This window comes from Anolis carolinensis, chromosome 4, assembly GCF_035594765.1.
Source record: "Anolis carolinensis isolate JA03-04 chromosome 4, rAnoCar3.1.pri, whole genome shotgun sequence".
In the NCBI taxonomy this organism is placed as follows: domain Eukaryota; kingdom Metazoa; phylum Chordata; class Lepidosauria; order Squamata; family Dactyloidae; genus Anolis; species Anolis carolinensis.
In genome coordinates, this window is record NC_085844.1 from 217,896,185 (window position 1) to 217,923,425 (window position 27,241).

Genomic DNA, 27,241 nt, shown 5'->3' on the forward strand with positions numbered 1-27,241 from the left:
TGCTGCAATTTAAAGGCTTTACCAAAATCAGTTTGCAAATGGGAAAATTTCACCCTTTTCACATTCCTTAAACTTAAAAATTCTAGAGGCAGTCAGACCTCACAAAAATCACTCACTAATATTTGCACTGCCTATATTCATGCGTATGATCACGTCAACTGAATTATTTTAAGGAGATTAAATTAAATCAGAATAACTATTTATTTATTTTAAGACAAAACTTATTTTCCCACATAATGTTGGGCTACAATCGTCCTTACCATTCCCAGACAGCATGGACAATGGTTTAGGAAGATGGGAACTTCAGGTCAGTAATATCTCAGGACCATGGTTAAAAAGAGCTACACTTAGGACGGAAGGAAAACACACCACTTCTTTAATTAATCCAAATCTTATAAGGTGCAATTTGGATTACTTTCTATGGAACTATGATTCTCCAAGATCAACTATGAACTATTGAGATTATTTAAGTCATTAGCTGCCTTGAACCCTCAGTTTTAGGGAAAAGGCAGGATACATATATAAAGTGATGGACATATGGATACCTATGACAGATGGACACATTTAGGTGACTCTGCATTCCTGCCTTCATAGAAGTAAACCAGCAACTACAAATAAACAGTTCCTGGTTTAGGTGATATGAATAATGCCGTCCAGATAATCCACACACAAAGTCAAAATTTAGTTATTTTCTACATCCTCACTTGTTTGAAAGCCATCAAGTTTTTAGATGCTACGTTTATCTACAATTCCTAGTTAATTTTGTCACTTGTGCAAACTTGTTGGTCCTTGAAGACTGTTTATATATTAGGTTTATTATGATGAGATCTTGATGGTCCAAATATGGCCATTCTTTACACTTTTGTGCAAAATAATTTGAGTAATAGATGAGTAATGAACTACGAATAAGATGCTTTATTATATAGCTTATCTGATCTTCTTTTAAGCAAGAATGAGCAGTGAAAATATTCCAATAGAACCTCAAGGCATGGCTGTCTTTTTAAAATACAAGATGAAACATGCCGACCACAGAGACTTGTTAAAAGAATTATTTCATTTTTTTATTATTAAAAAGAACCATCCAATTTCTATTGGAAGAAAATCCAAATTAAACTCTCTAAGCAGCTATCATCTTTCTTAAACATCAGCACTAAGAACATATTTAATTATTGTTGCTAAAAGATAGAAATAGAACTGAGGAGTAAATTTAGAGCAGGAATTGCTTTGTGTAATGTAATACACAATTAAAACAGACAAATGAAGTAACTCAGCACAGAGGTCCTAATTTAGAAGCCAACATTTCCACTGGTATTTTTGATTATTGCTTTGAAGCACAGTAGTCTTTCCTTCTCTTATGCTGACACCTCTGTTGCATTCAGTTGACAGCCATAAAATAAAGATAACAACTCAGATCAGACATCTGTTATTTCCAGTTCACATCCCTTGTGAGCAGAAAAGTTTACCTTCTGCTCTGGGAATCCTAATCTTATGAAATAGCACCCCCTCCAAAACAATGATTTGCTGCAACATCAACACAGAAACTTCCCAATTCTGATTACCTGCCGTTTAAAAGTCAAGAGTTTGGGAAACTACTAGCTGCACTTTAATGAGTACTGAGTCAGATAAGAACAGATGGGTTTAGGAAGATGGCAAAATTCTTCCCACAACAAAGCAAGCAGCTGCTGCTTTAACTCCCCAAACTCTAAATTAGCTTCTTGGATGGACTGTATGGAACAAGACTATGAGTTTCCTTTCCCTGTTTTTGTTCTCAGTTTCCCTTGCAGAAGAAAGGCAACAAATTCAATGCAGTAAACACAACTTGGTTGCATTTTTGCCCTATGCCATTTACATGAAGGACACTGGACAGGGATGTTGTGTATGAGTACAAATCAAACGTCTTTATTGTTAATGGCTAGTTCGGGTAATCTGAATAAATTATTTGTTGTTGTGTGCCTTCAAGTCATTTCTGACCTATGCTGACCCTAAGGTGAACCTATCACAGGGTTTTCTTGAGCTGAGACTGTGTGACTCGGCCCAGGTCACAGGTTCATTATACAAAACAAAGTGTGCTTGACTTATTTTCTTATACAGCATAGCTTATTCTACAGTCCAGATGAGGGCAAACTCCTGGTCAGTTGAAAAGCCAAACAGGGTCTAGGGTTACAGCTTGTGCTGGACAGGATTACACTCCTGCTGAAGACATAGGTTTGCAGCTTGGGAGTTCTCCTGGCCTCATCACTGAGCTTGGAACCCCAGTTTTTGCCGGTGGACAGGGGAGCATTCACACAATTAAAACTTGTGCACCACCTTGGGAAGTCAGACTTGGCCATGGTAGTCCATGCTCTCATTACATCTCGAATAAACTGCTGCAACGCACTCTATGTGGGGTTGCCTTTGAAGGTTGTTCGGAAGCTTCAAGTAGTCCAATGGGCAGCAGCCAGGTTCCTTACTGGAGAGGCGTACAAGGAGCATACAACCCCTCTGCTGCGTCCGGTCCACTGGCTGCCAGTCTGCTACTGAGCACAATTCAAAGTGCTGGCCTTAGCCTATAAATTCCTAAATGGTTCTGGTCCAGTTTACCCATTCGAATGCATCTCCATTTATGAGCCAACTAGAACACTAAGATCTGCCAGGGAGATCCTGCTCTCGGTCCCGCCGCCTTTGCAGGTGCGATTGGTGGGGATGAGAGACAGGGCATTCTCGGTGGTGGCCCCTTGGCTGTGGAACTGCCTCCCCAGTGAGATTAATTCGGCCCCCCTCCCTCTTAGCATTTAGGAAACAACTTAAGACTTGGTTGTTCAAGCAGGCATTTGATGAATGACAGAAATATGGACGTAACTAAAGATACTCCGGGATCGATGGAAAGTCTAAAGGTTTTATGTTGGGTTTGTGTTACAGTTTAATAATTTTAATGGTTTTTAATCTACTATTATACGTATGTTGGCGAATTGATATGAGATATTTTATACATGTAAGGCATTGAATTTTGCCATTATGTTGTGAAAAGCTTTGAGTGCCCCCAGGGGTGAGAAAAGCAGTACCGTATATAAATGCAATAAATAACAAAATAATTATTTAGGTACAGAGAAAGTATCAATTTATGGCATCATTTGAATGGCTAATCTACTAATCCCTTTTTCATTCTGCAGGTTTAACTAATCAATGTACTCTATACTCAAACACACACACACTTGCTTACTGGGATTGGAGTCACATGTGTCTAAAATACAAAGATTCTAGGATGAAGTTCAAGCACAGATACAGTAAATAGTGGGGGAAACAATAAACTGTAGGGGAGCTCTACTAATGATTTCTGCATTTGAAAATAAGAATAAGGATATAGAAAACAAAAAAAATATTATTCATGCTATGTGCAGCAAGACACAAAATAGTCAAAACCTGGAAAAAGCTAGAGAATTTGCCAATAAAGAGTTGGCCAAATAGGGCATGGGCTATAGCGCTTTCAAAAAAGCTAATTTATAAACTAAGATTAGCAAAAGGAGAAATAGAAGATCAATTTCATCTTCTTCATGGAAGCCATTTATTAGCTTTACATGTAAAATTAATGGTGAATTCAAATCACCAAATGATCAAGAAAGAATGAGGATGAGTAATTAGAAAATATATTACAATGATTAATGTAATGGATGAAATTAGAATAAGTAGTAATATAGAACTGATAGAGCTGTATTGTGAATAACAGGGTAGAGATAGGATGGGGTGGAGGTATAGATCTGGGAATAGATAGTGTAACAAGATAATTGTATTATGTAAAATGTTTCCAAATAAGTAAAAATGGAAAATGAAAAAAAAATAAATGAAAAAGTACTTTAATAAAAAAGAAAAGAAAAAGATGCTTTTAAAAAACTTAGTGGTCTTTTCTTCTACTTACCAGTGAACACTGTAATCCCAAGGATGTGGATTTCTGTGTTTAGTAGCAAATGTGCCATTTTTGTGTAGGCTCATGAATCACAAAACACATACAGATACATAGTTAATTGACAAGGAACTGGAATCTCACCCACTTCATTGTTCGACTAACCTGTCCTACGTTGAACGTCAACGTGATGGCATAATAAAAATTTGAGTTTGCACTTCCTGCGTAAATCCAGAGATGCCATAAAACAGGGAAGAGCAGGGAACAGACAATGAGAACACAGGAAAGGATGAAGACGTTCCGTAGGACTGCAACAAAAAGCAGAGACATCATTAATGTTTGTTAACTAATATACAAATGAGCTTTGTGCTATATCAGTTGAAATGGTATGGCAGATACTAATTTAGAGGGTGGTTCCAGGGACAGCTGCTAAAGAAATTCCTCTCCTTAGAATCAATAATTAACTGCAATTCCTGTAGGAAGTGAAAGCTTTGACAGGTTTGCTCTATACTTATCTCACAGCTTCATAGTTCCTCACTTTCCCTTCTTAGTTTTCTAAAAACAGGTACAAAATAAAATGTAGATGTAATGCCATGGTGGATAAGAGGTGGAACTGGATGGAAAACTATCTGGACAATTTTTCTTTTTTTAAAAATGCACAGTAATGCCAGAACATGACTATTCTAACAAACAACTTCTATTACTTCATTTCTGGAATTTATATTCATGTTGAGTACTTCTTATCCAATATTCCAATATGCAAAATCCTTCAATGGGCAAAATTGTCCACATAAGTGGCTAAGATGTTTCTATGAACAAAAACTTCATTTCATACATATTTTTAAAAAAAACGTTTTGTATGTGTATAAGATGTATATGAAACATATATTAATTTTGTGTTTAGACTTAGTGTCCATCTTGATTATATACATACAAATATTCAAAAATCCAAATAATAATATAGAGCACTTCTGGTCCCAAGCATTTCATATAAAGGATAATAAAAAACGAGACCTTTTAACAAAAAATATCACAAAAGTCTTAGAGAGAAAACCAGGTTATGTCTTGAATCTATACAGTCTAAAAAAAATCAATTCAATTCCTAAAGGCATGACATAAGGATGCTTCAAATGACCAAAGAACGCCATAACTGAAGATCTCAAAGAAAAGAAATCTACAGTAATTTGTCTGTATGTGCGCAATAAAAAAACTATTTGAACAAGGTATTTAATTTTGAAATTTTCTGTTCCAAAATTGGAACATGAACAACATTCACTGTTTTTCCACAGGTGGGTTTACAAAAAGAGCAGCAGTAGTTCCAGCCCAACTCCCTTTTCTTCATGAAAGTCTGACAATTTTATTTCCCTTGTTAGATGCAAAAATCATTTTCTGTAGGATTGCAATGTTTAATCAATGAAGTGCCAAGATTAAACAACTTTAGAAGTTTCCTGGTTTAAATAAGTGCCCTGCTTGATTGAGCTTTTTTTTTAAAAAAAAGAAAAGAAAAAGACATTTAAGTCAAATATATAAATTACAGGTAACAAGTACCATACTAAACATGGCATTCTTCTTCTTTTACATGTAAGGAGAAACTCCTCTTCTAATCTCCAAACCAGCCGCACCAAAAACTAGCTCCATTGAAGAGTGAACTAAACGGAAACAGGCTAACACAACCCAGCACAGCTCACTGATGGCAACTCCCTCCATGAGATTAAATGAAAGCACTCTGTAGCTCACGGTATAGACACAAAAGTTACCTGCAGAGTAAATCTGCTGGATCTTTGGCCTCTGTAAATGCTATCTATAACCATACAGACCAAAGAAGAGGAAGTGCTAACTGCAAGAGATATAGCTACTGGTAAGTAGTCAGAGTGATGGTTACCTGCTAGACTTCTGAGTTGCAGTAAAAGCACTCCTGCTTGATTTAGAGGAGAGCCAATATGAAAAAAATTCAAATCCCAGATATGTGACTGGGACAGTTACACATGTGCTTTCCCTCCTACTTGAAATCTACATATTCAGAACCTTGGGTGGTTTGAAACTTCCTTTTTAAATATTATTTAATGCTCACTTTTTGGGTGATGGTTTACTAAATCAGAGTCCTTTAAACTTTTTAACTCAGAACCCCTTTTGGTTTGAGAAATTTTAAAGTAAATTTTGTACCTGTAGATAAAACAGATATAAAATCAAACATTTACTAGTAACAAATCAGTATTTGCAAGTGTTGCTAAACAGGCTGATTTTTCCTTTTTATGAAGTGTAGCTAAAGCATCTTCTGCAGTCCACTGTAAACACTTCACAACAAATGTCTAAAACAGCCACTAGCTGATGTTCAGAAAATTCTGACTATTGCTAAATTTTTCGGGACCCCAACGTTGAGCTAAGGGGACCCCATTGGGGTCGGGAACCATAGTTTAAGAAGAGTGTACTACATAAATAAGTAATTTTTTGTGATTTCGTTTACACAATTAAGGAACTTTGAAATTACTTTCACTGCAATAGTTCCATCCTATAGAATTCCAGATTTTTTAGCATTTTTAATTCCATTTTAACTGTTATGACAGCATCTTCTAGAATTAGGTAATTTGTATTATTGTTATTATTACTATTTAATACATAAGATTAGTACACAGCAAACAAGATCACGATGCTAGCTGTTGTACTGGATCACACATTGGACACTTCCCAAGTGTCTAGGATTATGTGTGCAGATTCAAGTAGAGTGGCCTTTTGCAGCTGACTGATGGTAATTGTTTACCAAGGTCTGGCCAAGGTCTATAATCATCATCATCATCATCATATTTATTTATACCATGCTTTATCTCCCCCAAAGGGGACTTAAAGAAATTAGAGCTCTCTGGCAGAGAATATCCTGGATTCCAAAACGAGGAACTTACATTGATAGAGGTGGCTCCAGAGTGGAAGGAAAGCCATGTAGAGGGCAATATCTCCTACAGTTGGATAAGACTTGAAGATGGAAATGATGGCAAGCTGAACAAACATGAAGAACATGGGGTGCTCCCTAGAAAAGTAACAAAGGAGACTGTAAACAATTGTATAACAATATATGCTATGGAAAGCACACTGGTTTCACCTACTAAACTTTTTGAGAAATGTTAGGTCATGGCCATATCCACGCAACAAAGTCAGCAAAGCTAAAATATTTAGTACAAGTTTACACCACGTTGAGGATTACACCTAAATATTCCATTCCAGCAGAGGTTTTTGCTATGGAGTGTTGTGTCATAGCACTAGTCTTCTACATAGTCAATGAGATGGATGTTCTGGGATTTTTTTTTACATAAAAGTGTACTTAAAGTACTATTACTTCTTATCTCTCCTTTAAGAACTCAATCTCTGCCTTATTGCTATCACTATTTTACCATCATACCTCTCACTCAAGCCTAAAAGATCATTTCTTCTTCTTACCATAAGAAAACCTGGTGGCTAGCACTTGGGTGTACAGACAATGGAGTACATTTATCCCTGGGATGGCAGACCAAATTGACTTACATTAAGACCTAACATAACTAAAATACACAAGAGCCATGGAGAGTATGCTCTCATGGACACATAGCTCTGTATTTCAGAGAAGATGCAAACTCTTAGATTGCTTACCCTCTCCAAATGAAGTTCTTATTTCTATGCATATTTAAACCACTATTTTATGGTAGTCATAAAGCTAAAATGCCATTATTTGTTCCAGATACTAAATTATTTAGAGCAGTTGAAATAAAAATAGGACAGTACACAGCTTCAAAAACATCTCTCAGATTGGGGGAGTCGACAACAAAACGACAAATGCAGGTTAGTACAAGCAAGTATAAACTGATACAGACTGATGTGTAAAACCCCAGCTTCTACACATATACTGATGAAGTTGGAACTGACAGTTAACAACAAGTAGAAACATATTGAAAGTATAGTGGATATAAAAATGACAGCTTTCTGGTAGTTTTGGGGGGAAATGCTTTGCTAGGGATCATTAGAAAAGAAAAAACCATAATCGCAGAACTATAATGCCTTTCTACAAATTTACATTGTGGCTACACTTAGATAGTCTCCATATCTAAACAGGAATAATATAGAGATGGAAAAGGTGCAAAAAAAGAGCATCAAAAGACTTTGTCTGGTTGAATAACTGAAATCTGAAACAAAGATACTAAAACAGTGAGATTGACAGAATGATATTACATATGGCCTCATTTCTAGTGCATTTGTTATACAGTCATTCCTCCTTATTCAGATTCTGTATTCACAAATTCAACTATCCATAGCTTGAAAAGACTTTTTAAAAATCTCAAAAGCAAACCTGTTTTATATAACAGGAGTGTCAAACATATTTTCATTGAGGACCACATCCGTCTTATGATTGCCTCCAAAGGGCCATTTGGAATTGTAAGTCTATATAAATGTAACTATGTTGCCCTGGCATTGAAAGCCTCGTGGACCACATGAAATGCCATGGGGACCACATTCAGCCCATGGGCCTCGCATTTGAAATGTGTATTATGTAAGGAACACTATTTTATTATACTAACATATATTTTGGTATCCACAGAGGTTCTGGAATTAAATACCAACACCCACTGTATTTGTTTTCCATCCTTAAATCAAGAAACTCCCATGAAGCTATCTCCATTTTAGCCTTGCAAACAAACCTCTGATTAGGCAAGTCTAAGACTGGATCTACTCTGCCAAATAATGCAAGTTGAACCCTTATAATTCATTCAATGCAGTTCAAGCTACATTATATGGGTCTACACTGACCATATAGTGCAGTTCAACTTACATTATTTGACAGTGTACGAGGTCATAGATCCAGCCTCAAAGACCATAACTTCCTTAAGGTTGCCCAATGAGCTTCTCTGTCCAGGTAGTACATGTGTTTCCGTTTCCATGTATTGAAAAAGCAGCTGCAAGTTGACTGACCTGTTATTATGACAGAGCAAAAATAATGCCTAGAAATGGCAAGTAGTCATACTCCTTTGCAGCCATATCCCTTTCAACAAAGTTGTACATGAAGCTGGCATATATGACAATGTTACAAGAGGGAGAGAGGCAGGAAGTAAACAGCAAAAACAAAAACAACTTCATGAAATATCTTGGCATGGTCAGGTTGATCAGTTGCTGGGAAGTAAAATGTGGTCTGAAAGAGACCAAGCATGCTACCTTCAAGGAGAGCAGTATTATGGGGGTGTCACTACACTGAAATCACAGCAGAGTATCACATGAGTCTCTGCCATACTATTCTTAGCTTCCCATGCATGTGAATGCACACAATGTGGCATGGTTCCAGCTAAGAAGAAGATAGAAATAGATCTGCTGAGATTCAAAATTAATAGATCAATAAGAGTGTGGAGTACGGAAGCTTCTGTACTGATACATGAGGAAAAAATACCCTAGATCTTGCTACTTTTGCGAGGGAGCCATGTGTTAAGGCAGGTAAATTTGTTTTAAGGTCCAGTCTCTTTATAGCTTCTCTCTTTTTTAGAAATAGGAGAAAGAAAAGGAAGGAAGAGACAGAACATGACAAATGAAGGACAAACTTATTTTCTTGGATGAAATTGCAGGAACTTATAACTATAAATAAAACCCAGAAGTTCTTGCAACATTGTCTTCTTTCACTTATATCAAATCAGTATTTCCTTGAAATTCTTTGTATTTATTGTCATGTTAAAGGAATGAAGTATTAAAATGAACCAATCATTCTTGGAAACATCAGGAGCTCTTGACTCATATTTTTAAAGTAAACATCTCATAAGTCAGTGGTTCTCAACCTGTGGGTCCCCAGATGTTTTGGCCTACAACTCCCAGAAAGCCCAGCCAGTTTACTAGCTGTTAGGATTTCTGGGAGTTGAAGGCCAAAACATCTGGGGACCCGCATGTTGAGAACCACTGCCTTAAGTGTTTACTCCAGACCATAGAACATACATTTCCATTGGAAACAAACTACAGGCAATCCCCAATTTATGAACAAGATAGGGTTCTGCTGACTGTTCAAAGGATTTCACCTCACTTTCTGTCCCTGTGATAATTAGATTTTGAAAAATGTGTGGAAGTTTGTAATTCAGGGACTGCCTGTACTGAGAATTAGCCCTAAGTACAGGTAGTCCCTGACTTACAAATAACTCAAAGTTAAGAATGGGACTGAGACAACAGGAAGTGAGAGAAATCTACCCTTCGGAAAGGACATTCACTTCTGAAAGCGTTATCATGAGGAAAAGGGGCCTTCACTGAAGCTTTATTGCCAATCCTTGTTTCCACAACAATCCAAATTTTTCAAAATCCAATAGAATACATGAACTATCAGGCATACTAAGAAGAATTTACAGCTGGGGTTACTAGATTTAATCAGCAACTTGCCTTAAGGAGCCAAGTGAATAAAAGAATAGAGGAATATATGTTGGCCCCATCCTAACTCACATCCCTAAATTGAGCAATGATGTACAAAGGGGCACTCTGCTCATGCTCAGCTGAACCTTAATAAAATGTTGTGTATGTTTACAAACCATAGAAACATAGGATAATAGAGTTGGAAGAGATCATATGGGCCATCTAGTCCAACTCCTTGCCATGCAGGAAAAGCGCAGTCAAAGCATAGTTCCTCACACATTTAGGCCAAAATTTAAGCCATATCAAAAAGACAGAGAAAGAAATACAGACACACAGACGTAGAGCAGTCTTACTAAAATGGGAGACAGAAAAAAAATCTATAAGGAAAAATGCAAGATGTTCTCCTTAAAGCAGAGCCAGCCCTAGGTAATTTTCAAGCGAACAGAATTTTGCCCCCCCCCCCCAAACCAATCACTGAAAAATAAAAGCGTTGGGTAAGTAAAAATGTTGGATAATAAGGAGGGATTAAGAAAAAGCCTATTAAACATCAAATTACATTAAGATTTTACAAATTAAGCACCAAAACATCATGCTTTACAAGAAATTAACAGAAAAAGCAGTCTCGACTGCGCCCCCATATGTTTTGCGCCCCGAGTGACCGCTTAATTCGCCTTATTGTTGGACCGGCTCTACCTTAAAGACTACTTGAAAACTGAATATTGGAAAAGATCCCCTCTTCGGAAAGAGGAATATAGGTTGGCCCCATCCTAACTTGTTGGCTTTTCTACTCAGTAAAGGAGGGGGTTATTCTATTCCTGATTAATGCCTGAGGCCATTGAAAGTCATGGCAAATCAGAATAGACTATTAACATTTTTTTCTATCCTTATACAGACACGCTGACTCACACTTTCGGAAGCCCCCAGTATAGTAAGACTGTACAGAAATTGTTGCACTTCATATGGAACCAGCCTTTATGTTCAGTAACAAATAGGATCAATTATTCTGCTTAGCAAAATGCCATCTCACTGTGCCAGAAGAGATACCCCTTAGGTCACTTATGAGTGATATATCTGTCAGCTAAAATCTCATCCTGACAGATAAGACATTTAGTACCTCAAATGTTGTCCTTTGTAATGTATTGTATTGGGACAAAAATAGCTCACCCTGCTTTGTGCGTGGACCATAATCTCAGAATAACCAATGAGAATGCTCAATTGAGGAACTTCTCCCTCTATTCATAGGTGGCAAAGCAGAAAATGATGCTCAGAAGGACCAAGCAAAGACATGGTGATATACTATTGGACATCCAGCTTGGTATTTTATTTATCGTTTCAGAAGTGAACCGAGGGTACAAGTTGTAATGTATTTGACAACACAAACAAAATAAAAAAAAACCAAGACAACACAACAACAACTTGGCATTATACTAAATGTCCTTTGACCAGTAGCTTGGTTACATGAGCACACATCACAAGATACCCAGCTTGGTAACATTTCTACTCATGATAAAATGTGTAGCAGCCAGTTTTTTCCCAGCTTAGAAATTGCAGGTCTGCCAACCAAGGACCTTTTCACAATTCAACAGAATAAGACAAATGGGTGACAACCAGGTTCCTTACTGGAGCGGCATGCAGGGAGCATACACCCCCCACCCGTTGTGTCAGCTACACTGGCTGCCAGTTTGCTATTGGGCACAATTCAAAGTGCTGGCTTTAGCCTATAAAGCCCTAAACGGTTCTAGCCCAGCTTGCCTGCCTGAACGCATCTCCCTTTATGAACCAGTTAGAGCATTAAGATTGGCGAGGGAAGTCCTGCTCTCAGTCCCACCACCTTTGCAGGCGCGACTGGTGGGGGCAAAAGACAGGGCCTTCTTAGTGGTAGCCTCTTGGCTGTGGATCTCCCTCCTCACTGAGATTAGATCCGCTCCCTCCCTCCTGATGTTCAGAAAACAGCTTAAAACCTGGCTGTGCAAGCAGGCATTCAATGAATGACTGCAATATGTAAGCAGATTAAAGAAAACCATGGGATCGATGCATAAATGCCTTAATGTTAAATATTTTAATATTTTATGGTATGTCTGATATTTAAATACAGTAGAGTTATCCAAGCTAAATGGGCTGGCAGAAGCTTGGATAAGCGAATATCTTGGGTAATAAGGTGGGATTAAGGAAAAGCCTATTAAACATCAAATTATGTTATGATTTTACAAATTAAGCACCAAAACATCATGTTATACAACAAATTTGACAGAAAAAGTAGTTCAATACGAAGTAATGTTACGTTGTAATTACTGTATTTACGAATTTAGCACCAAAATATCACGATATATTGAAAACATTGACTACAAAAATGGCTTGGATAATCCAGAGGCTTGGATAAGCGAGGCTTGGATAAGTGAGACTCTACTGTAGTTTTAATTTGCTTATTTATGGTTATATGCAGGCATTGAATTGTTGCCAATTTGTACGCCGCCCTGAGTCCCTTCGGGTGAGAAGGGCGGGATATAAATGTTGTAAATAAATAAATAAATAAATATGTATTGATTTTAGACTTGTAATGCTTTCTTTTATATGGCTATGAGGCATTGAATCTTTGCCATTTACTATGTTGTTAAACTGCTTTGAGTCCCCCTTGGGGTTGAGAAAAGCGGTTTATAAATGAAATGAATGAATAAATAAGCCTATTTCTTGTTACTTCTAAAGCAGAGTATCAGATAAGAAAACTAGCATACAGTTCATCATGCATTAAAAGTGTCTTTGCAGCATCCAAGTGACAAAACCCGGCTTATCTGTTGAGGGAAATATCCCTTCTCTGGCAGACATTTCCCTCAGTGACTTTTTTGTAATTGGGATTGAAAATTGTGTGCTAATACCCAATAGCGTTTTGTCTTTGTGCAAATAAATAAGATCCACATTTTACATTTTTTTAGTTACTCCTAAACTGGAAATAACAGAGGCTATATTTTTAGGATATAGAAATTTTAAGAACAAAAGGTCAGCTACACAAAACAAATCATCTGCCTCAAAAAAACCCTTTGGTTTCTATCTCTGCTTTTTCTACTGTAGAATGGGCTTTCTTTCACACTCAGCAATGAATAAATAATTTACTTACTTTAGTTTCACAGCCAGGGGAATGGTGTAGAAGAAGACATTGATCTGAAAGACGCATACAAAAAAGAGACTGAAGTGCTCAAACATTTCAGCAAAAAAGTACCAGAAGAGGCCAACATTGGGTGTCAGATCTGGAACAGAAAGTCTGGAATTGACAAAAGAATATTACAGTTACTGAATGGTCATATAGCAGACTCAGAAATGATTTGTATACAAGATAATATTACAAAGGCATAGAGAGAAATTGATTTTCTCAGTGACTTTCAGTTGCTCTCCCATTAAGGCATTTACAGATCAAGTTTAACTCCAAATGTACGTACTCTTATGGGAAAATACTGACATCTATTGGTCTTAAAAGGAAATCCAAGAAGCAGATAGTATTGCCCAGTATTAGCTAAATAATAACAACTTTGCATACAGAACACATTTAATTTAACAGGTTTCATCTCTTCACTTTCATCAATCTCCTACACTATGCATTCAGTTTGAAATATTTCAAAATTGTGTGGCTTTTAGCCTATTTTACTCTCACAATATTTTAAGAAACATGTGTAAGGAAACACGGGAATACAAAGGCATCAACCAAATAATGTAGTTCAAACTCTGATTCTATAGCAAAATATCTCATCAGCTGAGGATACTTGCTAGATGCCAAAATATTCTTTTATGGAAAGCTACCCAAATTGTTCTGTGTTATATAATACACTATCTGTCCACAACCTCTACTATATGCATGACAACTATAAAAATCTTATCCAAACATCACTGCATAAAATTTATATTTAAAATTTCAATACAGCTTTAGATAATATATAAATGTATCTAGGCTTCTGCTGAACACGAGAGCTTGATTTGGTTTATTGTAATTATTCTCTGGTGTTGTATTATAAACTGTTTAGGAAAGAGACAACTGATTCATATGCCGGATAGAACTAATGGAGACAAATAGGTTCTACTCACATGAAACCATAAACTGATGGAATAAAATCCCAAGAGTTGAGAAGGAAGAATGACAGGCAAATAATCACAATCAGACTTCCCAAATACAGTCCTGTATACTGCATGGTATAAAGCCAGAAGTCCTTGTTTTTTATTTTCACTGGTATGAACTGCCGCTAGAGGAGAAAAAAATAGAATAAGTTTCTGAAATTATATTTAATAATTTGACTGGTAAGCCCTGACCAAAAAGGTTTTCTACCAGGTAGAAACATGAGTGAAAACGTAAGATGTATCGTGGACATTATTGAATATTATGAACTTCATCATGAAAAAGAAATTGCTTTGCTAGCCATCGACGCGGAAAAGGCATTCGATAACTTAAATTGGTCTTTCTTTAAATTATTATTTAAAGAGTTAGACATAGGTTTCTACTTTCTGAATGCTATAGAAGCGATATATAGCAGACAAACGGCCAAAGTAACGATAAATAATCAACAATCACGGGAATTTAAGATCGAAAAAGGAACAAGACAAGGTTGTCCACTTTCACCACTTATATTCATTTTTGCTTTGGAACTATTAATTAACAGTATTTGCAAAGATAAAGAATTGAAAGGTACCAAAATAAGAAACCAGGAGTATAAAATTCGGGCGTTTGCGGATGACGTAATATGCATTATTGAAGAACCCAGACAACAAATTAGTAAATGGATGGCGACAATAGAACGTTTTGGTAACCTAGCTGGATTCAAATTAAATAAACAGAAAACAAAAATGTTGACAAAGAATATTACTAAGAAAAACCAGGCTACCTTACAAGAACTATCTGGCTTAAAGATAACACCAAAACTAAAATACCTAGGTATTTGGCTAACAGCAAAAAACACTCAATTACTGAAAAATAATTACCAGGACAAGTGGAAGGAAATACAAAAAGATTTAAGACAATGGCAATCATTAAATATATCCTTGTTAGGTCGTATAGCGACAATTAAGATGAACATTCTCCCAAAAATGTTACACTTATTTCAAAACTTACCAATTCTTCGAAATCAAAAACAATTTAAAATCTGGAATAAGGAGGTATCTAAATTTATTTGGAAGAACAAAAAGCCAAGAGTAAATTATAAGGTAATGACAGATCTTAAAAGTAAAGGGGGATTTGGACTGCCAAATTTACATCTCTATTATGAGGCATGCGCCCTAAAGTGGGTCAAGGAATGGATCACCCTGGCGGATGAAAACATCTTAACCCTTGAAGGGTTCGACTTGCGTAGAGGGTGGCATGCATACCTGTGGTATGGAAAACGGGCGGTAGAGAAAAACTTTGGCAACCACTTCATTAGGGCTTCTTTAATTAAAATTTGGGAGAAATACAAGAATTTTTTGTACCAAAAAACCCCATTATGGACTTCGTCGCTGGAAGCGAATCAGAGAAATATACTAGGATGGAAGAATTGGCCCAGATATAAAGACCTTTTGAAGAAAAAGGAGGGAAAATACGAACTAAAATCTCAGGAAGAATTGAAAGATAGGTTTAAAAGTATTTCCTGGTTCCAATATGCGCAAATTAAAGAGCAATTTATAAAAGATAAAATAGTAGGTTTCAGCGGAGAGGAGAGTACATGGGATAAAATCTTATCAGCAAACAGGAAGGAAATCTCTAGGATTTATAATATGTTGCTAGGTTGGTCTACTGAAACTGAATCAGTGAAAAATTGCATGATTAGATGGGCAAAAAATGTTGGCCGCCCAATAAGAATGGAAGAATGGGAACAAATTTGGAATAAGAAGCTAAAATATACTTATGCATGGGATTTAAAAGAAAATTGGTTAAAGATATTTCACAGATGGTACATGACCCCTAAAAAGTTAAATTCAATGTATAAAAATTATCAGAATAAGTGTTGGAAGTGTAAAAAGCAGGAAGGGACATTCTTTCATGTATGGTGGACATGTGAAAGGTTACAAAAATTTTGGAAAATGATCCACGTAGAGTCGCAAAAAATTTTGAATGTGAAATTCCCAATGAAACCTGAGTACTACTTATTGGGACTATCAGATACATCGCTGAAATTAGATACTAATGATGATAAACTATTTATGTACATATGCACTGCAGCAAGAATAACAATCGCAAAAAGATGGAAAACAGAAGAGATTCCGCAACTGGAAAATTGGTTGGAAAAGGTAGAAGAAATCAAGGACATGGACAAATTAACTTTTTATTTGAAAACAAGTAGAGGAAAACTGATTAAAAACACAAATTGGGAAAAATTTGATACATACATCAATGAAAACTTAAAACAGTAAATTGAACCGGGATATAGTAACAATTATATATTAATGAATTTGTTCTCCGAAAAGGGGATAGAATGGAAGTCATCATTGTACCCTTACCCCTTTCGTGTTGATCCCTAGGTGTTCGTTCCCCTTCACTCCCCCCCCTCCCCTTATTTCCCTTCTTAGTTATCCCTCACTGTCATTTGTTTTTAAAATTGTGTCTATGTATTTCACTTACCCTTCAATAAAAATTTATTAAAAAAAAAGAAAAGAAAAAAAATAATAATAATTTGACTGGTATGAGATGTCTTCATTTTTAAGATTTAGCTTCTTTACTTCTGATCAAAGGACGGTATGTTAATTGATACAAGAGGCATATAAACTAAAAAATTAAGTGTATTCTATAGCTAAGAGATAGGACTACGAATCTGGATTTTGGAATACTTGCATATAGATAGATATTTTGGAGATGGACCCTAAGTTCAAACTTGAAATTGACTTAAGTTTCTTATGTAATGTTCTTAACGAAGTTGATTCATATTCATATTGATTCATATTTCAGTAACAAATGTCAAAATGAGTTAACGAAAGTGTAATATACTTGTTTTCTGCAGGACCAGCAGAGGGCTGCTCTATTGTTATTATCAGTCCCTGGTTCTCTGTCCTCTAATTTGCTCTATCTTACTGGGATATGTGATACATGAATAATTAAAGATTCCATCAGCATTTGACTTCCTGAACGACTCAGATCAACATCCACACAATGAGAAACTAGATGCTTTCAGCAACCACAATTTGCCTTCTTCCCAAAGAGGCAAGCACAATCAAATCTTTGCAAAAATACAGTTTTTCCCTAGTATTAGAGGATTCAAGGGGCAGGCCTGCCATCAAATGCCCCATAACAAACTGGAGATGAGCAGAGCCAAGATGCTAGTGTTTCAGAATTTGCTCAGTGACATTGATAACAAAAGCAAAAAAAAATTGCTGTGTTTCAGTAAAGATGGCCTGCTTTCTGCAGGCTGCTTTCTGATTCTAACCATCTGACTACCAGCTGCCTACTTTACAAACTGCTAATAGCCCCATCACTGCAGTGTAAATCAATCCAGATTTGCTAGTCTTTTTTTTTTACTAACAGATAAGAAATATATTACAAGGAAGCTTTTTTAAAATACTCTAGAATATTTACCTGTAATAAATACAAAAGAGCTGGTGCGAACAAAGTAAGTGGGTACAGGGATTGGTAAGTTGCTACAGCGAGAAATATGGCACTTAGGAAGGCACTACCTACAAAACAGGAAATCAACATCAATGTAACATATAGTAACCCTAACATGTTACATATCTAAACATGATTTTAAAATAGATATTTCTGATCAGCACAAAAGATATAATCTCCAGGAATTTAATGTCCTTAAATACTCAGGACTACTTTGGACAAACACATACATTACTGGTGTGTCTGGAAACTGGTTTTCAGTAAGGAGAAAGCACATTTTATGTATATTTGCATTTCACAGTTTCTATATATTCGAGCCCCAAATGCGCAATGTCAGTCTTAGTGAACACAGCATCATTAATGCCAGTAAAACTCTCTATGAATATGAAAAGGTGCTCAGTCTTTCGTGGCACCTTTCTATACTATTTTCCCTCCAAGATCCAATAAATAGGTTTAATCTAAAAGCAAATGGACATGTGGTTTGGATGTGACCTCAGTCTTGCATATTCCAAGGCTAAGTTTAAACTTTTCAACAAATTTCAGTCAAAATCAACTATGGTATTTCAGTAAGGGCAGGTGAACATGTAACAAAAAGGTTATGCAGAAGTGACTTTTTATGAATAAACTAGCTGTGCCCAGCCACGCATTGCTGTGGCGAAGTATGGTAGTATGGGAAATAAAGTATTGAGGAATTGGTGGTAGTTAAGTTAAAGGGTAACGGTTTTCCCCTGACATTAAGTCCAGTCGTGTCTGACTCTGGGGGTTGGTGCTCATCTCCATTTCTAAGCCGAAGAGCTGCCGTTGTCCGTAGATTCCTCCAAGGTCATGTGGCATGACTGCATGGAGCGCCGTTACCTTCCCGCCGGAGCAGTACCTATTCATCTACTCTCATTTGCATGTTTTTGAACTGTAATTGGCAGAAGCTGGGGCTAACAGTGGGGGTTCTCTCCGCTCCCCCAATTCAAACCTGCAACCTTTCAGTCCAGAAGTTCAGCAGCTCAGTGCTTTAACACGCTGCGCCATCAAGGGATATTATTTCCTAAAGCTTGTGAATATACAATATTTCTGATTGGTTTTTTTTGTCTGTTGGAAGGAAGTATGAATGCTGCAATTAGGCAAAATGATTAGCATGTAATGGCCTTGCAGCTTTAAAGCCTGGCTGCTTCCTCCCTGAGTGAATTTTTTGTTGGGAGGTGTTAGTTGGTCTGGATTGTTTCCTGTCTGGAATTTTCAGAGTGGTGTTCTTTGCGATATTTTATGTGCTTCTACTGTCTGTGGCCCTGAGAAAACAGAGGATTTGCCAGACTTTGGTAATGGGAATACTTTGTTGGGAGGTGTTAGCTGGCCCTGATTGTTTCCTGTGTGGAATTCCCCTGTTTTCAGAGTGTTGTTCTTTATTTAGTGTTCTGATTTTAGAGATTATATTGTTCTGTTTTATTATACCACAGTAACTGTTATATATTCTGATTTTATTGTTTTTGAATACTTGGAGCCAGATTGTATTCATTTTCACGGTTCACAGCAACACAATAATAATAATAATAATAATAATAATAATAATAATAATAATAATAATATGACTTTGGTAATACACACTGCTTCTCTCCCTTCTGAGCTTCCTTTCTGGAAGAATCCTTTCTTGGGAGGTGTTAGCTGGCCCTGATTGTTTCCTTTGTGGAATTCCCAATTTCCCTGCTTTCAGAGTGTTGCTCTTTATTTACTGTCCTGGTGTTAGAGATTATATTGTTCTGTATTATTCTACCACAGTAATTATTTCATATTACAGTAGAATCTCACTTATCCAACATTTGCTTATCCAATGTTCTGGATTATCCAACGCAGTCTGCCTTTTAGTAGTCAATGTTTTTGTAGTCAGTGTTTTAAATTCATTGTGATATTTTGGTGGTAAATTTGTAAATACAGTAATAACTACATAGCATTACTGCGCATGGAACTACTTTTTCAGTCAAATTTGTTGTATAACATGATGTTTTGGTGCTTAATTTGTATAATGATTACCTAATTTGGTGTTTAATCGGCTTTTCCTGAATCCCTTCTTATTATCCAACATATTCACTTATCCAATGTTCTGCCAGCCTATTTATGTTGGATAAGTGAGACTCTACTGTATATTTATAATCTTATATTATCTGCTTAGAACTGGATTATATGAGGCCCCTTCTACACAGCTGTATAAAATGCACACTGATTATATGGCAGTGTGGACTCAAGATAATCCAGTTCAAAGCAGATAATGTAAGATTATAAATGGGTTATATAGCTGTGTGGAAGGGCCTTGAGTCTACACTGCCATATAATCCAGTTAAAATCAGATAATCTATATTTTATAGGCAGTGGGGAAGTGGCCTAAGTGATGCCTAACTGTGCCTGTCCCCTGGGCTGAGTGGGTTGCTAAGAGATCAAATGGGCAGAGCTTAGCCTTCTAACTGGCAGCAATTGGATAAAAACAATTATTCCTCTACCTCTAATTAGGACTTTATTTTTCTTTTCTTTTTGTTGTATGAATGTAGAGGCATGGACGAGGGGTTGTGCTGCCAAGTTTAGTGTTTCTGGGATGTGTAGTTTTGTTGTTTTGTCCTAGGCCAAAATTTCATTACCCTTTTATATATATACTAGCTGTGCCCGGCCACGCGTTGCTGTGGCGTTGTCTGGTGGTGTTGGTGAGAAATTGTTGAGGTAGTGGTGGTATTGAATGTCTGTTGTATGGCTGTCTTTATGTTTAGTATGCACACTGAAGTGGATTATATGGCAGTGTGGAGTCAAGATAATCCAGTTCAAAGCAGATAATATAAGATTCTAAATGGGTTATATAGATGTGGAAGGGCCTTGAGTCTACACTGCCATATAATCCAGTTAAAATCTGATAATCTGTGGAAGAGGCCAAAGTGAGGCCTAACTGTGCCTGTCCCCTGGGCTGAGTAGGTTTGCTAGGAGACCAAGTGGGCGGAGCTTAGCCTTCAAACTGGCAGCAATTGGATAAAAACTATTATTCCTCTCCCTGTAATTAGGACTTTATTTTTCTTTTCTTTTTGTTGTATCAACCTAGAGCCGTGAATGAGGGGGTGGGGTTGTCAAATTTTGAGGTTGGGGGGCATGTAGTTTTGTTGTTTTGTCCGTTGCCCTGATGCCATCACTCTTATATATATAGATAGAAATTAATGGAATAAGCAGTTCACCTTCTACAATATAAAAAACACCCGCACAATTTACATTTTAAAAAGTTGTACCAGGCTGTATCATTAATACTTAATTATCTTTCAAAGAGTTAGAAAAGCTATCCCTACATATCTATAACATGTATCAGACATTCTTGCTTTTAGGAAATGCCCGGAATTCAGTGAGAATGTTCTGCTGACAGAAAAAGTTTTTTGTCATGGGTGATAGTTGTGGATTTTCTTCCTCCCTACAATGGTCTTCCCATAAAAAATGCTCTGGAAGGGTGGAAATCCCATTCAAAGAGATTTTTAGGCTGTGCAGAAGGCTGCATGAAAAAGGGGCAAGAAAGCCCCATCACCCTGGCAATTTGTCACTAATATGATGTTGGTTTCAGGTCAATTTGTCACTAGTATGATGTTGCTTTCAATGAGAATATTTAAAATACTGCACCTTCGAAACCCAGTGTTCTAACAGAAACATCGGTTTGGATATGAAATAGCTCATGGAAACAACTGAATTTATATGACTAGAAATTCAGCTACATTGAATGTGATGATCTTGTACAGCCAGGTGTCTCTGCTGAACTGTAGGCTGCTTTTGATGTACTTTTCCTCAGCAGACTTAATTTGTTATCCCTTATGGCTGCATTTTAAGACAGCATTAATGAACACCTACAATAATGTGGAAAGAAGAAGCCTGGGCCCGAAAAAGGCCTCCAAAATTCCCTTCTATTATTTAGCCAAAATCACAAAGAACACTTGAAAACTACAGAGCCAATATACAATATTGTCAGAATCACAAACTGATTTGGTCTAGTTGGTCTGACATCTCAGTTACAAACTTTCTTGTACTCATTTGTTACATAGAACCATTGCTAGGGGAAACAAAAGAAGATACATTTCTCAAGTAGATTACCTTTTATTGTTGCCAAAATGAAGAATGCAATTACAGCATTATTGATAGCACAAGTGGACTTTGCAACACAAGACATCACAGTGTATGGATTTAAAAGATAACTGAAAAAGAAAAGACACCCAAAGTCAAAATTTCAGAACACATATTTACTTTCTTTCCTTTCACATTTCCCTTCGGACCTACCTCAAATGTCGGAATTTCCTATTAATTCTCATCTCCAGCAGACACATACCCTGAGTGAAGTAATTATACTTGCTCACATCCATCTCTTGCTAGTAGAGATTAAAGCCTTGTGACTTGAAGGTTGGGTTGCTGATCTGAAAGCTGCCAGGTTCGAATCCCACCCGGGGAGAGCGTGGATGAGCTCCCTCTATCAGCTCCAGCTCCATGCAGGGGCATGAGAGAAGCCTCCCACAAGGATGGTAAAAACATCAAAAAACATCCGGGTGTCCCCTGGGCAACGTCTTTGCAGACGGCCAATTCTCTCACACCAGAAGCAACTCAAGTTGCTCCTAACACGAAAAAAAAAATCTCTTGCTGCCTCATAGCAGCCTTTTCAACAACATTGATAAGAATTTGCTTACAGGAGAGAATTGTATTTTTTCACATCTTACTCTGTTAAGTACCTTGTTCATTAATAATACTGTATAAAATAAAATTGCAACGGAAGCTGAGGAATGAAGAATGCCAGGCAATAACAATTCTGTCATCTTATTTTATGTCTTGGGTATACATGCCTCATCATCAGAAATATTAAAAAACCAACTAATTTTGAAAAGCCAAACTGGACAATCCTGCTTCCTTCAAACCCATCAGTACTGAGTATACTTAGCAGTGTTAGCATTGTTGGGTATGTTCAATAGGAAAGTGGGACTAAGGAAGGATGTTCTGAATCTAAGAAGGGAAAATCTGGGCATGGAAAATTTCTTTCATTGCCTGTTCAGACCCAGCTATAGATGTGCACCAGATCTGAAAACAAATTCAGAGATATTTGGGATCCAGCCAAGGAAAGGGAAGTATGGTTCCAAAGAGGTAGGAGTTCATTAGAAAGAAGAAAAGAGCAAAGGCAAAGAAGAGGCTGTGACTCAGAAATGCTAATTTTCCATATTTTTTTGCCCAGCTTCTGACACTGAGGCTCACCAAACAAAATGGTGGTACTGCTCTATGAGTGTTTGATAGGGGTATTTTTGCTCACAGTTGAAATAATGTATAAAGTAATTGGAATTCTTCCATGGCTGAAAGGTGCTGTGTAAACAGTATTCTGAATTTATTCCTCTAGGTCAATAAAAACAGTAAAGTTAAACAATCTGTGCATAAGACTTTCATATACTGAAAACAATACTTACAACAGTGCTACCTTGAGAGGAATATAGTACATTTCCATGGGAGTCTGGATAAGTTCAGTTGCATCAGGTGCATATTTATTCAATTCTATTAGTAGCTTTTGTTTTTTAAACTGGAGAGAAGGATACAATAATAGAGATCAATGAACAATGCCTAAGTTCATGTGGCCTATCTATCAAAATGCTGTCTACAGAAAGTACTATTTTTGGACTATATCCAGACGTATACATTCCTGGCCTAAATCTACTTGCAAGTTTCACCAAGAGTGGGGCACACTAAATCAAGACCAACAATTTGCGCAGTGAAAACATATATTTTATATTTATTTATTTCTTGCATTATCTTTCTAAAAAAGAGGCCCAAGGTTACTTAAAAACACAAAAAAACAACACAATATAAAACCTAAAAACACACACAAACAATATTCTTCAAGCAACCAAAAAAGTTACTATATACATGGACATTGTTTGACAGCCAATATAAAAATCAAATAGACAGCATAATTAGAAGCAGAAGATGGAGAAGTTTTCCATTCTCTTTACAAAATAAGACCAGGAACAGATCAAAAACTGCTAATATCAAAATTAGAGCAAAGCTAAAGAAGAATACTAAATCAACCAATGTGCCCAAATACAACCTGAAAAAAATCCCCATAATTTTTTAAATAATGTAAAATGTAGGTTTGTACTATGAACAGCTGCAGTTGCTTCTCAAATAGGAAATGGGGCCAAAATGTAGGAAGCTCCAGAACATCCTGTGACTTTTCTTAATGTGGAACAAGGTGACGCTGAGTAGCCTTCTCATGTGTGGCAGCAAATGGACCCTGTGTATTGTGTGGTTGCAATGGAGTCCATTTATTCCCTGACTGACTCACATGGCTTATGTAAATGTGCTCAAAGTTAGGGAACTGTACAATTATCTGTTCCCTTATCTCACTGTTTTCGTAGACTACAAAAATGCATATGGATGAAAATCCAGCAAACAACAGACCAATCCAATTATATTATTCTGCTCTCTTCAACCAATTAATATTTCATCCCCATTTCCCTTTTTGTTTGTTTGTGATATTTTGTTTCAATATTTTTTTAAATGTGAAATAATGTAATTACTATTATAACAAACCAGAATAGTAATATTCACTATGTAGAAACAGATATTCATCTATAGCAGATGAACAAGTCACACAGCAGGTGGAACAAATCATTATCTGAAATACTAGAAATAGAAAACATTATATCAGAATTGAAAGCCAGTAAGGAGAAGACAGAACACAGAAAATAAGCTATAAGCAATGTCAACAAAATCTGAACCCAAGATGCCATCTTGCTTGCTTACCAGAACTTTGTTGTAGTCCTGAATAGCCAAATAGAGTGCTACAGCAGTCAGAATATCTGTTATCTGAAGAAAAGATCACCAACAACAATGAAACGCAGTTGAAAATATAAAATATCACAATGCATCACCAATATAAAGGGCTATTGCAGGCAACTTACCAGCATTCTGCATAAAAAAATTGTGGATCAAACCATATTGAAAAGCTACCTTTTTAGTTCAGTTTAAATTTATAGTATGTGGATTATCATTAGTGCAATAACTTCCTAGTGGAGAACCAAAAAAGCAGAATGCCTTGAAAACACACAAATTCATCAAATTCCCTATAACTTCAAAGAGAATATCCCTTCATACAATCATGTTATAGCTGCATCACAGCCATAGTTGTAACCTAACACTTTGCTTGTATATAGAAAAAATGCAGGTTTTAAAACATATGAAACAGTGGCATCTGATAGCAAGAATATTTATCTGCCAAGGAGTAAAATAAATTCTACTCTGTACTCTAGTCATTAAAGTAGTACTATCCTCAAAGAGAGTTGCAAGCCAGTTTGTTTAAGACTAGCATCTTAGGGTATTTTTACAGCTCAGAAGATTGACCTCAGATGAACCATCATCTCTTTGTCTCAATGCCTTGGTATGTTTATTCTGTGAACAGGTTTGGTGACTCAGTATATTACAGAAAAATCAAAGTGAAATTAAAAGTGCCCCATCTTACATTTAGAAACCACAAGTTTTTTCATCCTAAGGGCTGATCCTTAAGTCTCTGGGATGAAACAACCTGTGGTCAGTTTTGCATATGGGAAACAAGAATGAAAAAACCTATGACTCACAGGTTAGGCTGACCAGAAGAGGTCCCTCATTAGGCCACAGCCTTCTTTTTCCATTATCTCTGATCAATGACCAAAAGTAAAGAGGACTTTTCGAAGATGGGAAAACTGTCACATGGAGCTGACCTTTGCTTTGCAGCCCATGAAGCTGTTGCTCAGCAATTTACCCCTTAATAAATATGAACAGATTCAGCTGGTGTGTGTGTATAAATACACAGACACACACATACAATGGATGGGAAAATTTTAAAATTTGTAAAAGTTACATCTAGCATTGCCTATTTTGCTTAGCTCCATCCACTGGTGGAATAAATCCACTCAGGGTCCTTCTTAATTTGGGATTTGACAAAAAAAGTTCCTTATCCGTGAAGTAAAAGTACTTAGGTATTTATTTAATTACATTTAACTTGCTTTTTTTCCCATGGATGGGACTCAAAGCGGCATACAAAAATAAAAAGACAACTACATAATACAAAAAACCATCAACCCACCACCCAACAGATAAACAATAAATCCACACATTACATAAAACACAAGTTAAATAAATATAAATAAGCAACAAAATAATTACATATCATTGTCATCAATAATCCTCAATATGCCTTCTGGAAATTAATTCCCTATGTACTTCCCTGCAAATATGCTTAGATAAAGCCAGTAGGAAATAATATTTTGAAAGACAACATACGAGTCCAGGAGACCACAGTTCAAATGCCTGCTCATTTATGGAAACCTGCTGGTTGACCTTGGACAAACAATATTCTCTCATCCTTAGAGAAAGACAATAGCAAACCTCCTCTGAATAAATCTTACCAAGAAAACCATAAGATAGGATTGCTATAAGTCTGAATCAACTTGAAGACACATCACAGAACACATCAAGTCAGAAAAGTAAGGCTAAAAAAAAATCCACGTTCTATCATACTATAATACATGTGTCCCAATCCTAATTACTAATCATTGCTGAACTTTAAAGGTTTCTAAACTATGGATGGTAGCAGCAGTACTCATGATATGTCAGTTAATATTGAGAAAGCATGATATTATATCCCATTCGGTATAGAAAACAGGTAAGTTATGCCCAAACTGGGTCAAGATGGGGAAGCCACAAAACGAACCATAACTAATGTGCATTACAGTTTCTGTCTGCTTAGAATTCCTTCTTTAAAAGCAAAAGTGTCAGAACACCAAAGCTTCTAGCAATGGAAAAGAAACCCCTAGGATGCATCTATGGTGTAGAATGAATCCACTTTAATTGCCTTGGTTCAATGTTACGGAGTCATGGGGGCTGTGGTTTTACAAGGTCTTGAGACTTCTCTGCCAAAGAATGCTGATGCCTCACCAAACTATAACCCCCAGGATTGCATAGCATTAAGCAATCAAAATTAAATTAGAGATAATGTCCCTCAAATAGGAGCTCCAGGTCCTCCTGAAGCAGCTTACACTTTTGCTTTGGCCCAGCACTAAGATTATTGCATTACGCAAAACTAATGTGCACCCTAATTTTGGTGAGGTAATTTAGCCAAAAAAGGTGAGCAGTAGAATCGAGTAAATATCTTTAGGGAATTACAGTTTACATAGTTTGGGGAATTAAGAAATAGGCTCTGAAAGAAAGGCAATATTGCTATGGATAAAAATTAAAGCAATACTCACCATAAATACTAGTTCAGCATAATCAACCAGGAAGTGAAACAGATATATTATTAGTGGAGTCTATGGGAGGAAAAGATAAAGAGTAAAAAGCAATTAATTTTCACAACCTGCTTTCAGATCAAAGGAACTCTCCATCTGGATGTTTTAAAACATTTTCTGAAGATGACTCCAATCATTACACACACAAACACTATATTACAGACTCTGTGCAAAAGGTTATATTATCTT

General features: G+C 36.6%; 1 protein-coding gene across 2 annotated transcripts in view; it reads right to left on the reverse strand.

The window, feature by feature from the left end:
* The window catches only part of pigu (phosphatidylinositol glycan anchor biosynthesis class U), a 41,018-nt gene that overhangs the window by 8,656 nt on the left and 5,121 nt on the right, over nucleotides 1-27,241 (reverse strand). For both annotated transcript variants that reach the window (XM_003220493.4, XM_062978808.1), the window contains exons 3-11: nucleotides 27,014-27,073; nucleotides 24,534-24,596; nucleotides 23,201-23,310; nucleotides 21,855-21,955; nucleotides 17,733-17,830; nucleotides 14,285-14,439; nucleotides 13,326-13,469; nucleotides 6,775-6,899; nucleotides 4,043-4,185 (exon numbers count right to left, since the gene is read on the reverse strand). In XM_003220493.4, coding sequence (XP_003220541.1) covers nucleotides 4,043-4,185; nucleotides 6,775-6,899; nucleotides 13,326-13,469; nucleotides 14,285-14,439; nucleotides 17,733-17,830; nucleotides 21,855-21,955; nucleotides 23,201-23,310; nucleotides 24,534-24,596; nucleotides 27,014-27,073 — 999 coding nt within the window. The remainder of the gene's footprint in view (nucleotides 1-4,042; nucleotides 4,186-6,774; nucleotides 6,900-13,325; nucleotides 13,470-14,284; nucleotides 14,440-17,732; nucleotides 17,831-21,854; nucleotides 21,956-23,200; nucleotides 23,311-24,533; nucleotides 24,597-27,013; nucleotides 27,074-27,241) is intronic.